Here is a 17232-nt window from a genome sequence, read left to right on the forward strand (position 1 = left end):
GTAAATGGACAAAGTCAGCTATAGAATGCTTTTCTAGTTTTCAACACAATCACTCTATGCCTTTGGATTTAGTCCCAGAATGCCTTAAAAAGTATAAAATACGATGGCAAATGCAAGTTGTTTTGACTATTAAATGATTGCCTTCACTGATTTTAATTGATTGAAATTTTATTTCAAAATTCTAAATAAATCTGTTTTTTGGCACACTGAGCATGGGATTTGTTTCTACGCAAACCGTATTTTGGTCATTGTAATTTTAGCATTAAAAACAACTTTAACAAACATTAATCACTTAGTATGTGCTACTGTGTGCTATGACAGACATGTCGTATGTACTACCTCATTGGATCTTTAACGAAACCTTGTGAAATGAGTTTTGTTTTCTCTATATTACACATCCGAGAACCGAGGTTCAGAGAGTTTAAGTAAATCATCCTGGGAGTTACATCTTTTCTTTCACATAGCTTCTGTTAAGCCCATCTCAAATCCTCTGTGAGATGAAGAAGGAACATGATGTAGTGGATCCAGTGAATGAAATTGCATTTTATGCAAATTACAAACAACCCATGAAACAATCAAAAATGCAGAATGACAAACATTTCCCCCTGATGTTTAGGCTTTCATAAATTCTTTTTTAAAATCAAGCTTAGGGGCTTCCCTGGTGGCGCAGTGGTTGAGAGTCCGCCTGCCGATGCGGGGGACACGGGTTCGTGCCCCGGTCCGGGAAGATCCCACATGCCGCGGAGCGGCTGGGCCCGTGAGCCATGGCCGCTGAGCCTGCACGTCCGGAGCCTGTGCTCCGCAACGGGAGAGGCCACAACGGTGAGAGGCCCGCGTACCGCAAAAACAAAAACAAACAAACAAAAAAATCAGGCTTAGAAACTGGGAAACGTTCAGAGAAGAATGGTAAGAGAAAAAGAGATCATGACCAATTTCTCTACTGCAGGGAAAGGTAGAAAACTAAATGACTGGTATAGTTTAGACATAATCCTCATCAGAAGTGGTGGCTTTTTTCCCATATATTTCTAGGAAGCTAACCATCATAAGCTCAGACACTTTTCACAGCCAATACCTCGAACCAGTGGTTGTCAAAATGTGGTTCCTTGGAACCACCTTGGAACTTATTCCTTGGCATGACCTGGAAACTTTTTAGAAATGAAAAATCTCAGGCTCCACCTCAGACTTACTGAATCAGAAATCCTAGGGTTGGGCCCAGAACTCTAGTGTTTTAACAGTCTTCCAGGTGATTCTGATCCTCCCTCCATTGGGATTGCTCTAGCCTGCCCCCCACAGAATGAGAATATCAAATACATGTATGTAATTCCTAGTTAACACTAGGACTAGAGTTACCATATTGTAAAAAAATTTAAAAAGAAAGAAAGAAAACCGTCAAAAACTGAAATTCCAGAGTTTTTTTTAAAAGGGTTTAATATAAATTTCAGCATACAGTCACTTCAGACCTTCAAAAGAATTTTGGAGTCAGATGTTGCTAATGAAACACTCCCCTTGGCTCTTTTATGTTAATAGAAAAGTTTTGTTTACAGAGAGAGAAAAAAGAAGTCAAAAGCAGCATTATCATTTTCAAGTAAAACACAGGAGAGAAAAGTAAAGAAAGGCTCTACTTTTTATCTGACTAAATCAAGGAGAAATGCCGAAGTAGGTCTATCAGTCTCTTCCGACAGTGAAGAAAAATTTGTTCTCAACAGGAGCACAGGGGGAAGCCTGGACAAGGTACTATCACTACCCTCTAGGTAGGGAAACAGACTGAAAGATTACCTTGACTGGCAGACAGAAAACACAAGAAATGCCAACTCCTTTTGCTGTTGTGGGCACAGGCTGCCTGAGCTTTTCCTCTTTTCAATATTACCCCCATATGCACCAGTTTTGTAGCTAAATCTGTTATTTAAACATGCAAATCAGTGTGAACTGATTGGTTGGACCACTCATTTCAGGGATTGTGTATAACTTTTTCTAAAAATTTGAGACAGTCTACTCTCCAGTACTGGAAAAGGAAAAGGGATCTGACTGAGTGGTTAGCCAGATAAGCAAAGTGTTCAAGGAATGAGGGGAGAGGGCCAGATCCAAACAAAGGAACCAGGAAACACAGAACAGCTGAACACAAGCTGACTGCTGATTATCTCCTTAGGCATCTGAAGCAGTGGCTATGCAGCATTAGAAGAGATGGTGAGAAAAGCCATGAGGGAATTGAGACGTGAGGGGAAAGGCAAGTGGGGTGGCACATGCTTCACAGAATGGAATGGAATGGCATATCATAGCTTAGAACAGCTTAGAATGGGATAGGGATAGAGGGAAATATATTCTTGATTCTACCACAGATACAGCCTGTGACTATGAGTAAATTATTTGACCTATCTGGGAATTTCCGTTTTCTGATCCGCACAGAGAAGTGTAGCCTAGTTTCCTTCCAAAGTACCCTCCAGCTCTCACATTCTATAATGATACAATTTCCTTAATGGGGACCTCCCCACAGTCAAACTTAAAATCATTATAGTCCTTCCAACGGCTTTCCCATTTCACTAAGAATGAAAACCCCTCCATATCCTACAAAGCTCCTGTGTTAGCAGATATCTACTCAGCCCCTCCAAATCATCTCAGGTCATTTATCCTGTTTTACTCTCTTCAGGCAGGTGGGCCTCTTTCTCTTCCCAATTAGCCTTAGGGTCTTTGCAGGAGCTCTTCCCTCTGAATGGAATGTGCCCCATAAGACATTTTCAAGGTTGGCTTTTTCTTATGATTCATATCTCAGATTAAATATAATTCCTTACAAATCAACCCTTTCTAAAACAGCATCTCACCACCTCCAACTACCACATGAACTCTAGTTATTATTTATTTCACAATCCTGGTTTATTTTTTTGGGAAATCATCATGATCTCAAATGAATTTTTAAATTTACCCATTCATTGCCTACCCCCCACCCCAACTAGAATGCAAATTCCAAGAAGTCAGGTAGCTTTTATGTATTGCACACTACTGTATTCTGTGTCTAGAAGGGTGTTTGGCACTTAGTAAGTACACCATATTTCTTGATAAATGAATGATGTATGGTATTGTTAGATTACAATGATTCTGTAGTTTTTAATACTCAAACACACTATTACTGTTTATCCAAATACAGTCTTCCTTATATGTTTTAATTTTACTTTCTATATGTGACTAAAGCCATATGATACCTTTGATATTTAAGCATCTGAGTTTTCACGTGAGCACATTCTACTATTAATTGCAATATTCATTGAATAATCATATAAAATATATAATAAAGTGCATATAATTAATTTCTTACCATGCAACAATAATATTAATGGTAATAATAATTAACTAGTTTGGGGCATCTATTCTGTGTATTACATTAGGACTTTTATGTTTCACCCTTCAAATAATTCTGAAAATCAGGTATTTTGATATCCAGTTCACAAATGAGGGAATGAAAGCTCACTGGGTTTATGCAACTTGCCCAAGTTTACACAGTTGGCAAGGGGCCAAAGCAGGTTTTAAACCCAAGTGTCTGGCTCCAAAATGATTTTGCTCCATCATGAGGCCTCAAACCAAACAAATATGTATTAATATTTCACCTAGGCTAATGTGGTTAAATAACGTGTTATTGCTAGTACATGAAGATAATAATTATCATTATAGCTGCAAATCATTGAGTGCTCACTCTGAGCTAGGCAATTTACTTACATTTAAGTTTCAATCCTCAGTTGATACTTTCAAGTTATAAAATGAGATGATTTACAGATGAAAAAATAGAGGATTACACTGACTACTGAGTTGTCTGGGGCCATCCCGAAACGCAGTTGTGTAGACTCAATTACCAAGCTTCACCTCCCAGTCCTTGCTACATACCAGTTTCCTTGGTCCTAAATCAATGTTATATTTTTTATCCTATCGTTTCAAGAGAAGTTCATGTAAACACAGTCCTTTTATCCATATTAAAGACCATCAGCTAAAATATTTAGTACTCCCAAATTCTAAGAAACCCTTTAAACCACCAAATTAACACAGCCTGTTGACATTTCCAACTGTCATTTCAATAACACTTTGACATATTTCCAGTTTGAATTTGCATCAGCTAGAAACATTTAATGTGAGTAGCTGATTCCAATCTCTTAATAGTACATAATTTCAAGGGGAAAATGCTCCAAACTGTGATTGTCAATATTTATGTTGTGACCACAATGCATAGACTTAATAAATAAAAAGTTTAAACATTCTACACAATGTATATCAAACTTGAAGCTAAATCAATCAAAAGCAACCTCTACTATTAAACCAAGAAAAGAGCCAACTGTGCAAAATCACAATTTGTTTTGTTTGGTTTCTTTTACCTTCATCTCTTCAACTGCTGTCTGTAATTCATCTGGGGTTTTATATTCAAAATCTCTCTCTAGGTATTCTTCTTCAGCTTGTGTCATCCATTCATGCATCTCTGATAAATCTTTCTGAAGGCTTACAGTTTTATCCAAACCTCCCTTTAAGGCCTCCTTTCTGGCATAGACCTTCCATAAAACAAACCAAGAAGTAAAGCATGAATATTGAAAGTCACAAAACATTACCATTATATTATTACTGAGGAATCTGTAAATAACAGAAAGCTTAGATAGAAAAGATGAAGCAAGAAGTAAAAACCTTACATGAATGAGGAAAGTAACTCATAGCAATTGGATACACTTAATTTCACATAAGTGTTAAAATGAGATATAGGCATTTACTTGGCATAATGAACAGATTCCCCTAAGACCATAATTTAGCTGTTATGTATGGTAATGCATTTCTGCAAATGGAGAATAAAGAAAATCATTGTTTCAGTTGGAAAAGTAAATTTATTGGCACACAATAGAAGTAGAAATTCTTTGTGGTCTTTGATGCTGTTTTACAAGTTCAAACATCCTAGGAACTTAACAATCATATACCTACAGAAAACTCTCATAAAAAAGAAAGAAAAAATAGAAAATGGATAAAAGACAAAGTCATGTAATTCACAAAAATAAAATTAAAATGAGGCCACATATATGTGAAAAGATGCTCAGTATCATTTATAGTTAAATAACAGCAAATTAAATTAAATTAGTATGTTTTCAAATATGAGACTGGAGAAAAGTAGCAAAAATGCCCAGTTTGAGCAGGGATGTGGGAAAAGAAAAGTTTTTATACCCATTGGGGGAAATATCTGACATAGTACAACCTTTTAGACAGTAAATTGGCAAAATGCATTAAATTTCTTAATGTTCATAAATCTGAGTCTACTCTTGCACTTTAAAGAATGAATCATACAAAACGAAGTGTACAAAGTTGTATGTACAGTATTCAATTCAGCTTTGGAGACAGCAACGTATTGGAAACAAACCCAAATATGCTTTCATGGAGAGCTACTTAAATAAATAGTGGGATACACATGTACACACACAGAATAGGATACCACATAGCACCAATACATCTATACTGAAGTGCAAGTTATCCAGTATTTAATTTTAAATTAAAAAAACAAGTTGAAAAAGAGCATGTGTGACAGGAGACTTGTGCCTTGTAAAGCCTCATACATTTCTGAAATACTAACTTTATAACAGAATTTATTACTTATTAACCAGAAAGATAGCAAAACTTAAAACACCTAACAGAAAATCGTGCATGTTAATAGCTTGTTATAAAGTACCCTGCTGTGACACATTGAGGGAAAAATCTCAATTCAGTATTAGAATGATTATATATAGTGCTTCTCTTTTACCTTACAAAATAACTCTAGGGACTTCCCTGGTGGTGCAGTGGCTAGGAATCTGCCTGCCAATGCAGGGGACACAGGTTCGAGCCCTGGTCTGGGAAGATCCCACATGCTGCGGAGCAACTAAGCCCGTGCGCCACAACTACTGAGCTTGCGCTCTAGAGCCCGTGAGCCACAACTACTGAGCCCATGTGCCACAACTACTGAAGCCCACACGCCTAGAGCCAGTGCTCTGCAACAAGAGAAGCCACCGCAATAAGAAGCCTGCACACCACAACGAAGAGTAGCCCCCACTCGCTGCAACTAGAGAAAGCCTGCACGCAGCAACGAAGACCCAACACAGCCAACAATAAATAAATTAATTAATTAAAAAAAAATAACTCTAATCAAATGATGTTATTCTTCTCTCTGGGATTAAGTAGAGTTATATCTTTTAAATAACAGAGTTGTAATTGTAAAGTCTTAATATATAAGGCATAATCTTAGTATAATGAAGTTTTCATGGTACTTTACCAAATACTAAATATGTACAGAACCATCATATTAATTTTCCTTACACTTTACAACCACCCGAAGCCTAATGTAGTTAAATTAAAACTAATTTCTTTACTCTCCTAGGAGAATGTAGTGCTTCATCTATTGAAATGTAAATGTATGTTTCATTCTGACACAGCTAGAAGCATGTATCTAACAATTACACTAGTTAAGGTATAAAGATGATTTTGCATAGTCAATGAGCCTATAATAAGCCCAAGTAAACAAGCTGTTAAATTTCTACTTAGATACTCTGCTATAATCTTTTGAGGTAGTTGGCAAAGTGACAATAATATTACAGTGACTAACGGAACTTAGGCAAAGACTTGTAGTGAAAAAACTATTGCATGCTATAAAACTAAACCAGACGAAAGGGATCAGGAGTGATTATTTTAAAAGGAAAGAAAGAAAAGAAAAGGAATTCATTTTGAGGTGACAGCATGAGTGCATTGGAAAGAACACCAGCTTTGGATTCTGGATACCTGTACTCAGTCACTAACAAGCTAAGTGAACCTGGAAACATCACTTCATTTCTCTTTATCTCTGCTTCTTAACTAACCTAACAATTGGACCAGAAGATTTCCAAGGTCTTTTCCAAATTTAACATTCCACAGCTCTACAACTGATCAGAGAGAGATGAATTTTTTTTTGTGGTTTCGTATTTTAGAAGGATTTCTGTGAAAACACTGAGGTTAAAATCACAATTTCTCCCTCACCTTTATCACATTAGTGATGTCAATCTTCTAGCCTGAAATTTACCAATCCACCACCAGCTTCAGCAGATTATATTGTATCAACCTCTTGATAAAATAGAAAGTTCTTCATGTTTCCTCTTCTAGAATTTGTCAATCTAACATTCAGCACTGCCCCTCCCCATTCCACTTCCTTTTCCCCCCACCTTTATTAAGATACAATTGACATAAAACACTGTTTAAAGTACACATATATATTGTGAAATGATTACCATAATAGGATTAGTCAATGCCTTCATCATCACACATAATTACCATTTTTCTTTTTATTGTGAAAACATTAAAGATCTACTACCCCAGCAACTGTCAAGTATAGAATATAGAACTGTCAGCTGTAGTTACCATACTGTAAATCAGATCCCAAGAACTTCCTCATCATAAACCAGAAGTTTGTACCACTTGACCAGAATCTCTTCATTTCCCCCACTCTGCACGCCCTGGCAGTCCCCATTCTACTCTTTTGAGTTTGGCTTTTTTAGATTCCACATATAACTGAGATCATACAGTATTCGTTTTTCTCTGACTTATTTGACCTAGTATAATACCCTCAAGTTTCATCCAGGTTGTTGCAAATTGCAGGCTTTCCTTCTTTCTCACAGCTGAATAATGTGTGTGTGTGTGTGTGTGTGTGTGTGCGCGCGTGTGTGTGTGTGTGTGTGTGTGTGTGTGTGTGTGTGTGTGTGTGTGTGTGCGCGCCACATCTTCTTCATCTGTTTATCCCTGACCAAAGCTCAGGTTGTCTCCTTATCTTGGCTATTGTGAATAATGTTGCAATGAATTTGGGAGTGCAGATATCTCTTTGAGATCCTGATTTCATTTCCTTTGTAAATATACCCAGAAGTGGGATTGCTGGATCATAAGGCAGCTCTATTTTTAATTATTTGAGGAATCTCCATACAGGTTCCACAGTGGTTGTATTGTGTGTGTGCTGGAGGCTGCGGGGTGTGATGCTTAAGGTTGAAATTATAAAGAAGTTACTGCTAGTGACGATGTCTAGGTTATGAAGCTGGGAGTAAGTGGCTGAGGCAGGGTGGAAGACAAAAATCACTGGAGCGGTTATCAAGGAACTGAGGGCTCAGGAACTGGAAGAACCATCAAAGAAGATACTGAAATCACCAAGAATTATGACAGGAGTAACAGTGAGTCAGCTGTTAAAATACTCAAGGAATGAGGCAGAGTGACCCAGGAGTCTGTGGATGACTGCACCCAAAAGATGTATTGACTTGGAAAGACAATGATCTGCAGGGTGCCAGAATGATATCCACCTGGTTTCTAAATCCAGTGTTTCTTGATAACTATCTAGTATAAATTTATAGCCACTAATAATTAAAATATATAATCATACATTATTTATTTAGAAATTATAAATGCTTTATAGTTTTATATATGTAGGTTTATGTCTATTTCATATCCATTTATTTTATTTAACAAGTAGTTATTCTGTGCTAGATACTGATCTATATACCTTACAAACACAAATTCATTTAATTATTATTTTAAAATTCTTATAAAGCAGGCAGTAATATCATCACATTGTAAAGACTGGGAAACTGAAGCACAGAGAGATTAAACAACTCTTCCAGGATCACACAGGTAGTTTATGGTGGAGGCAAGATCTAAACCCAGGCAATCTGGTTCCAGAGCTCTTGCTCTTACACATTGTTTGCCTCTCCATCCACAAGAAAGTCTTCTCCATCCATCAGAGTTTTTATTTTATCCAATTTGGCCAAATATTTTGGGGAAGTGGGTCTGACAAATCTTTTCATTTTGAGATAGGCGTTCTCTTACATAGACGTTATCTCTATTTTTGTGTACATAGTTTATACGCTCAATTTAAGTACCCCACTTGAATTCCAGATGCATTTTGACTGTCTACTTCTCCAAAATAAACCTGACCAAAATAGAAGTACTGATCATTCTATTAAGCTAGTCAATTTGGTTCCTCCCTTAGCTCGCAGTCTTTCCTTCTTTAAAGGCACAGTAGCCAACACTGTTGCTCAAAACAGAAAACTCTGACTATGCTTTCATCCCTCCCTCCCCATCACCCTGGGCTTTCTGCAAGCATTCTCCTTCAGCAAGCACTGCCATTTCTAATGGGGTCCGATAAAACATAAAATCAAGAAACGAATGTGTACTTAGGATAAGAGTAATGATCAAGGGTGGATGTGGGTGTGAAAGCCCTGATGAAAAACATAACAAGGAAGAACGTGCCTAATTGGTTAGAAAAAACAAGAAAAATAAGTGACCACGTTGAGTGAGATAAGCTTGCTGAAGATGGCCAGGGAGGACAGAGTTTCTATAAAGTTTGACTCACACAAGCACTTTGGTCCAGTTTGCCTAGAATAACACAGGCCCTCTTCATGTTAATTACTGTATAATGGGAAAATACACATAAAAACAATAAACAGTAATGAGACAGAGCAACAAGAGTTCAAACCAGCTCTGTCTCTATGGAAGAACTTGGAAAATTATTGGGAGAGGTTTGGACAGTTAACCAAACACGATGTCATAAGAGGATTATACGTTTCAAATTTCTTCACGTCTCTCAATCTCCACTAACATCCCCGCTGTTCTTTGCCAGTATTATTTCCTACCTGGATAACTGGGATTCCTACATGCTTCCACTTGTGCCCCTTTGGTCTATTCTTCATATAACAGGATTATATAGCAAACTTTTAAACAACCACTTTACATGATGTCACTTCTATACCTAAAGGTCTAATAGCTTCCCATCGTACCTGACATGAATAGTAAATCCTCACTGTGACTTAAAAGAAAATTAATGACTCTTATTTCCCGCCCATTTTCTCATAAAAAATTTTTTGCTGTTGTCCTCTCCCTTGCGCTAAATAAACTGGTGTTGTCCTTTCTATTCATCCATTAAAAGCATTCAACAAACAAATACCTTTCATACTGGCCTTCCAGGAAAACATCAATGATATAATCTATTCTCTAAGTAACATTTTTTCCTGAACATCCCTTCTAGAACCAGCTTACTGCAGGAGAAGAATGCAAGCTAGCTGACCCAGGCCTATCTCATCTGTCAGTTAATAGAACTGTTGAGCATCTGTCAGTGATGGTATTAGCTGGGTGACTTGCCTTGACTTTTACTTGTCCAAATTCCTTTCTTTTTCAAATTTAGTTTTTGCCTTTTGGCATGATTTCTTTTCAGCTCTCAAAGGTTACTTAGAAATAACGAAAGACCGACTGCCTCTAATACACGTAAAATGAAACCTCTCATTAACTTCAAAAAAGGTATTAGTGTATTGAAAAGCAGTCAATGCATTAGGTCAAAATTTCATCTTTTGAACAAGAAGTATTTGATGTACACTACGTATGTATGTAATATTTTCTCTTCCATAATTTAATCTTAAAATTGGAAATAAATATCTATAAAACACTCTTCTGTATAAAAATGAGGAACTCAGATGTGAATGTACAGTTATTTTATATGTTTTCTACTGAGCTATTCTTAACTATTTCCCAATCTTAATCCATTTATTGAAAGGGATGTACTGAAGAAGCCAAACTTGTCAATCTTAACAATCAAAAGTGAAAAATACTTACCATATTTGTACATACGTATGCATTACTCATTCATTTTATTTCTGTACCAAGTATAGAAGTATAAAGTATCTTTTATTGATCCAACTACTCATATAAAGTTATGCATTGGAGAAAAGATTCAATAAAAATAATGCCTAAGAAAAGGGCCTTATTGTTCAGAATGACAACTACATGCGATAAGGTCATTTTAGGACCCCAATAAGATGAATATACTATTTAAAATATCTATTATGAAAATAATTTATATGCTAGACAAAGGCTAGTTTTAATTAACCGTGCTTTAAAGCAACAACATAGAGACTAAACTTTTTAAAAGGGCAATGGTGAAGGGAGACATTAAGAAATCATAATTAAAAAGAAGCAAGCCACAGTCAGAGATCGAACATACCTGTCGGCACATGTGATCCCACTGAGTGTTAAGTTCTCTGAGCTCTGTCTCCAGTCTAGAAGCAAACTCTGGCTCCGCTTCATTCTTTATTTTCTGTCCACCTTCATTGACACTGTTTAGACTGGGCTGAATTGTCTGAATATCACCGACTAAAAGCTAAGGAAATAATTCAATTTAAGTTAGCTGAAAAAATTACCACAACCTATTAGAAATGCAACATAGGTAGGAAACATGTAATTAGGAATCATGACACTACACATGAATTTTGCCCTTTAAAATCTGAAATATATGTTGCAAAAAAATGTTCACTGGTTTTTATGGCATGAACGAAATAGGGAATTATATATCTGTAGTCTACTTATATTAGTTACAAAAGTAAATAAGCTTAATACTTCGTGTGAGAAAACTGTGCAAAAATGATGAGTTTTATACATTATTATTTTTGAAGGAATTTTGATTTTCAAACACAGGATATTGCAACAATTGTTTATAGCAAGATGGTGTGAAGGTTATTTTTAAAATGGATTTGCTTTTTTAGCTTTTATTCACAAAGAAAGTTCTTTAAAGAGCTAGATTGTTCTCCTCCCACTGCATGACAATTGTATAATCAATATTATTTCAAAATACACGTTGTCTTATACTACAGTGCAACACACATGGTAAGAAAAACATAGTATGACTGATAACCTGTAATAAGATATAACAAATAGCTCAAAAAATTCTTTACCTTTAAATTAAACTGCATGTTATATCAAAATAATACTGTGAAGTGAGTGTTGAGTAAAAGGCAATATTTTGTCTATTTCTCTCTTATTTAGCCCAGTTTCTCAACCTTGGCACTACTGTCATTTTGGGCTGGGTAATTCTTTGCTGTGGGGTGCTGTTCTGTGCACTGTAGGATATTTAGATGCATCCCTGGCCTCTACCCACTAGATGCCATTAGCATCTACCCCACCCCAAGTTGCGACAAATGAAAACGCCGCCAGACATTGCTAAATGTGCCCCAGAGGGACAAAACTGCCCCTGGTTCAGAATCACCAATATAACTAAATAATATTTTCCATATAAAAGTCTTCATATGAAAAGTGTCATATAAAAAGCTTACCCTGCACTGCTTCAGCTGTTTTTTAAGAATTTCTGAATCCCCAAGGGCAGGCCATTCCTCTTTCAAGAAAACATCAACTTCGGCCATCCATTTCTTCAGGGTTTTTATGTGATTCTGAAATCAGAGACCCATTTTAAGGCATTACTGGGGTGCTGATTTATCTTAACACAATTCATCACGGTGATATGTTTGAACACAAGCCCAGGAACAATTCCCATGTTTGAAGGATGTCTATAAGTAGCTCTTCAGGAAAAGAATATTTTCTCTAAGACTGCATTTTTATGGCCTATTGTATGAGCACTGGTGTATGAGGTCTGTTATTGTTAAAAATAAAACATTACTACCAAATGTGGTTTTATGATGTTGCTCTTGAGAACATTAAATCATATCCCCCCTAGATAAATTTTAAGTTACAAAACAACTCATGATAATACTAACAATGTGCCCTTAAGTACATAAAACAAACTACAAACAGTAAACTCAATGTAATGGTGTCTTTATAGCCTCCCTAAACCTGAACTTCCAAAAACTGTTTTCTACAGTTGACAGTTTACATAGCCCCTCCAGTTGAGAACTTTCAGAACAAGATTTTGTCATCTTTAAAGAGAGAAAAAATTTGCTTTTCATTTCGCATTTGCCTGACCAGGGTGAAGTAATGATCAGGTGGAAAATGTCATCTTTTATCATTTGTAAATAGCCAAGTACATCCCATTATTTACTCACATAATGTCTGTTTGTCCTGCTGCTTTTTGGGGGCTACTTTTCAAGTGTATGATTTTTCAAACTCTTTTATTTGCCTACAATTCAACTATGCTGTCCAGATGTGCTTTCTCCTTTCTTAATTAAATTTCTATTGAAAATGTGTGCTTCTCAGAAATTTTCCTCTTTGATATGATAAATAATAATGACTTTAAAAGCATTTGACTAAATCTAAAAACTTCAACATTATTATCTGGCTGACATCTTTTGAGCCTAGTTTTGCACTTTTCTTCACACCACCATTGTCCTAGTTTAGATCTTATTATTGGCTCCTTGATTACTGCATTAGCTCTTTTTGGTATCTGCTTCAGTCTTACCCCACTCTAATCCATTCTCCACAGTGGTGCCAATATTATTCTCTCCTCCTTCCTCTTCTCAAAGTGATGTTTTAAAAACACAGATATAATCTTATCTTTCCCCCCTTAAAGTAACAGTTCCACCTTATCATTGTTTTTAATCCCATCACCATTAGATTATAATTCATATTCCAAAGCACTGTGACCAACCCATTCACGATCTACCACTTCTCCAATCACATATTTTATTAATCTCCAAACGTATCTTTTGTCTCCCCAGTATTGAACTACTTCCAGTTACTTGAACATACTGCTCCATTTTGTCAGGAACTCTTTCTTCTTCTTTTATTAGGTGCCTAAATTCTACTTATTCAAGGTGTAGTCAGATAAACCATGCTCCAAGAACATTTCATAACCCCTTTTCTCAGTTTATGTTGCTTTTCTTCTCTTTCCACTATCATAACGTTTATTGCACTGTTTAATTTACCTACTGTGGTAGGTTAAATAATGACCCTCCAAGATGTTCAGGCCCCCATCACTGGAACCTGTGAATATGGTGCCTCATATGGCAAAAAGGAATTTGCAGATGCGATTAAGTTAAGGATTTTGAGATGGGGAGATGATCCTGGGTTATCCAGATGGACACAATATAACCACAAGGGTCCTTATTAAGACGGAGGCAGCAGTGTAAGAGAGAAATTGGAAGGTGTTATACTACTGGCTTTAAAGATAGAAGATGGAAACATGAGCCAAGGAACGTAGTTTCCAAAAACTAAAAATGACAAGGAAACAAATTTTCTCCTAAAGCCTCCAGAAAGGACACAGCCCTGCCTATACCTTGATTTTAGCTCACTGAGACCGACATTGAACTTCTGACCCCCAGAACTGTAACATAATAAATGTGTGCTGCTTCAAGCCATTAAATTTGCAGCAACTTATTACAGCAGCAATAGGAAACAAATACACTCACCTTTCTCCTTCACCAGAACATGGGCCCCTTGATGGCAAGGACCAAGTAATTGTACCCTCTTTTGCCACTGGTACTGATAAAAATGTGTTTTTATGTATATATGTGTATGCATGTATATGCATGTACACATATGTTCACACATAGAGACACATAAATGTGGATGTTGTGCTTTAAAGAATGATTTAAAACTTCTAGGTCTTTTGGTTTGTGAAAGGTAAGAAAAAAAACAACTAAGTAGCTGGACTAGGATTTAGATCCAAAGGTGTCTTATTCCAATGCTTTTCCATCACGCCATGATGCTTTCAAGATTCTTCCCAGCATTAACATTTTTCACAATAATTTACCACATAAGAGAGATATTACCTGCATCACCAAATGTTTTAAACTTTAGACTACAGTGTAATTGTTGGTTTACTAATGCTTGGGTGATCAGGTGGCACTATCCAAACAAATTAAGTCAGTAGAAGTTGGTTTGTGGAAGGTGATGGGGTCAAGTTTATACATAAAATTACAAGTGAAATATACTGATGATATGACTATATTACATGGTAGATAACTTCTTATCTATTCATAATCTAAATGTTACCTCTATTTAGAGGACAACCAGACTAAAGAAAAGATGGGCTCCGAAAATTACTGAGCTAAAAACATGTTTAGGTCCTACTAGTACTGGTGAAAAAAAAACTAATTCTAAAGAAAATCTAAGAAGCAGAACTCTTAATTAAAGTTTTCTTAAAATCAATAGGCAAACTATACTCCTTTGAGACAGATTTGTGTCTTTTGACCTTATCACTGACTTTGAGGGACTATGGAGGTTAAATGTCTTTAAATTTTATAATTCATCATTAGGAGACAGACAAGTAAAGAAAAAAATGAATATAGAAAGTAAAATCTGGAATTACCTGAAGTTTTCGGAGTTTAGCCATTTGCTCCTCTAGCTTTTGGCAATGTTCGACCAGCTGGGCACAGAGTTTCTTCCATCGGCCCTCAATCTCTTCAAATTCTGATTGATATTTCCTGCTAATATTAGAGGGCGCTTTCCTTGACATCTCTTTCACAGTGGTGCTGAGATAGTTTAGGCCATTTTGTTGCTCTTGTAGAGAGCTTTGTAAAGCCTCAAAATTAAAAAGAAGAAAGTGCATTTATACTAATTGATGAATACTAACGAGTTTCATTGTTCAATTTCATTGACTAGTTTCAGATAAATCAAATTACTTAAAATGAAAGCTACATGATTCAAACATCTAAAAATAAATGATGTAACATCAGTTATAAAATAGTCATTTAAATTCTACTTTTAATAAGAGTAGTTTACACATTATTTAATATTTTATATAAAAATCTATGCCTAGTCTTATGAACAATGCCAAATATATACAAATCTATATATTACTGAACCAAAGAGCTTTAGCACACCTAATTTTATTAGTTTGTCTGTATATTAATAACTGCATTTATGATTAAATTAATGGAGTTTAACTTAATTATACTGAGCCTTTAAGTAAGATAACTTCTAACCTTCATAGATAAAAATATAACTAAATCAGATTGATAGATGTGATAACAAAGCCCTGAATAACTTACCAGATGGATGGTTTACTAATGCCAATTAATGAATGTTTTTTATTTTTCAAAAGACATTGCTCTGTTTTGTAGTATCACAGTGAAATTCTAGGGAATTTTGAGGAGAATTTACAAACTTGATTTTACATTTCTACTGTATAATCTATTCCACCCCTTATAATAAGATGCATATCTTTAGGTTTCACCTACTCAGTATTTATTTAAATGTTACTTTCTGGTTATAAACTAAAAAGATTGAAGATAAAAAATTGAAAAAAATACCCATTATACACAGCTATTACATTTTACATAAACTTCCAGTTTTTTCTGTGTAAAACTAAACCCTGAATAGCTGATCATATTTTACACTCACATATGTATAATTATGTGACAAACATAATTTGGTGGTTGCATATCTTATGTTTATTTTGTGATATGCTACTTTTTATTTTTATTTTACTTTATTAAACTGTTACTCTTGATTATTTACACAATATCTAGTATGCACAGAACTACATTTTTTTTAACATCTTTATTGGAGTATAATTGCTTTACAATGGTGTGTTAGTTTCTGCTTTATAACAAAGTGAATCAGTTATACATATACATATGTCCCCATATCTCTTCGCTCTTGCGTCTCCCTCCCTGCCACCCTCCCTATCCCACCCTACTAGGTGTTCACAAAGCACCGAGCTGATCTCCCTGTGCTATGCGGCTGCTTCCCACTAGCTATTTTACGTTTGGTAGTGTATATATGTCCATGCCACTCTCTCACTTTGTGCCAGCTTAACCTTCCCCCTACCCGTATCCTCAAGTCCATTCTCTAGTAGGTCTGTGTCTTTATTCCCGTCTTGCCGCTAGGTTCTTCATGACCATTTTTTTTTTTTTTTTTTAGATTCCATACACGTGCTACCATACGGTATTTGTTTTTCTCTTTCTGACTTACTTCACTCTGTATGACAGACTCTAGGGCCATCCAGCTCACTACAAATAACCCAATTTCGTTTTTTTTAATGGCTGAGTAATATTCCATTGTATATATATGTGCCACATCGTCTTTATCCATTTAGTTGTTGATGGACACTTAGGTTGCTTCCATGTCCTGGCTATTGTAAATAGAGCTGCAGTGAACACTGTGGTACATGACTCTTTATGAATTATGGTTTTCTCAGGGTATATGCCCAATAGTGGTATTGCTGGGTCCTATGGTAGTTCTATTTTTAGTTTTTTAAGGAACTTCCATACTGTTCTCCATAGTGGCTGTAACAATTTACGTTCCCACCAACAGTGAAAGAGGGTTCTCTTTTCTCCACGTCCTCTGCAGCATTTATTGTTTGTAGATTTTTTGATGATGACCATTCTGACCAGTGTGACATGATATATCATTGTAGTTGTAATTTGCATTTCCCTAATGATTAATGATGTTGAGCATCTTTCATGTGTTTGTTGGCAATCTGTATATCTTCTTTGGAGAAATGTCTATTTAGGTCTTCTGCCCATTTTTGGAATGGGTTGCTTGTTTTTTTGATATTAAGCTGCATGAGCTGCTTGTAAA

At 35.9% G+C, this 17232-nt stretch overlaps 1 protein-coding gene across 14 annotated transcripts in view; it reads right to left on the bottom strand.

Moving 5' to 3' along the window:
- DMD (dystrophin) overlaps positions 1–17232 on the bottom strand; it is a 2398628-nt gene that overhangs the window by 1416602 nt on the left and 964794 nt on the right. For all 14 annotated transcript variants that reach the window (XM_055081921.1, XM_055081920.1, XM_028482834.2 and 11 more), the window contains 4 exons: positions 15017–15229; positions 12090–12203; positions 10985–11140; positions 4353–4523 (listed from right to left, as the gene is read on the bottom strand). In XM_055081921.1, coding sequence (XP_054937896.1) covers positions 4353–4523; positions 10985–11140; positions 12090–12203; positions 15017–15229 — 654 coding nt within the window. The remainder of the gene's footprint in view (positions 1–4352; positions 4524–10984; positions 11141–12089; positions 12204–15016; positions 15230–17232) is intronic.

The sequence above is a fragment of the Physeter macrocephalus genome, chromosome 21, assembly GCF_002837175.3.
Source record: "Physeter macrocephalus isolate SW-GA chromosome 21, ASM283717v5, whole genome shotgun sequence".
NCBI lineage: Eukaryota > Metazoa > Chordata > Mammalia > Artiodactyla > Physeteridae > Physeter > Physeter macrocephalus.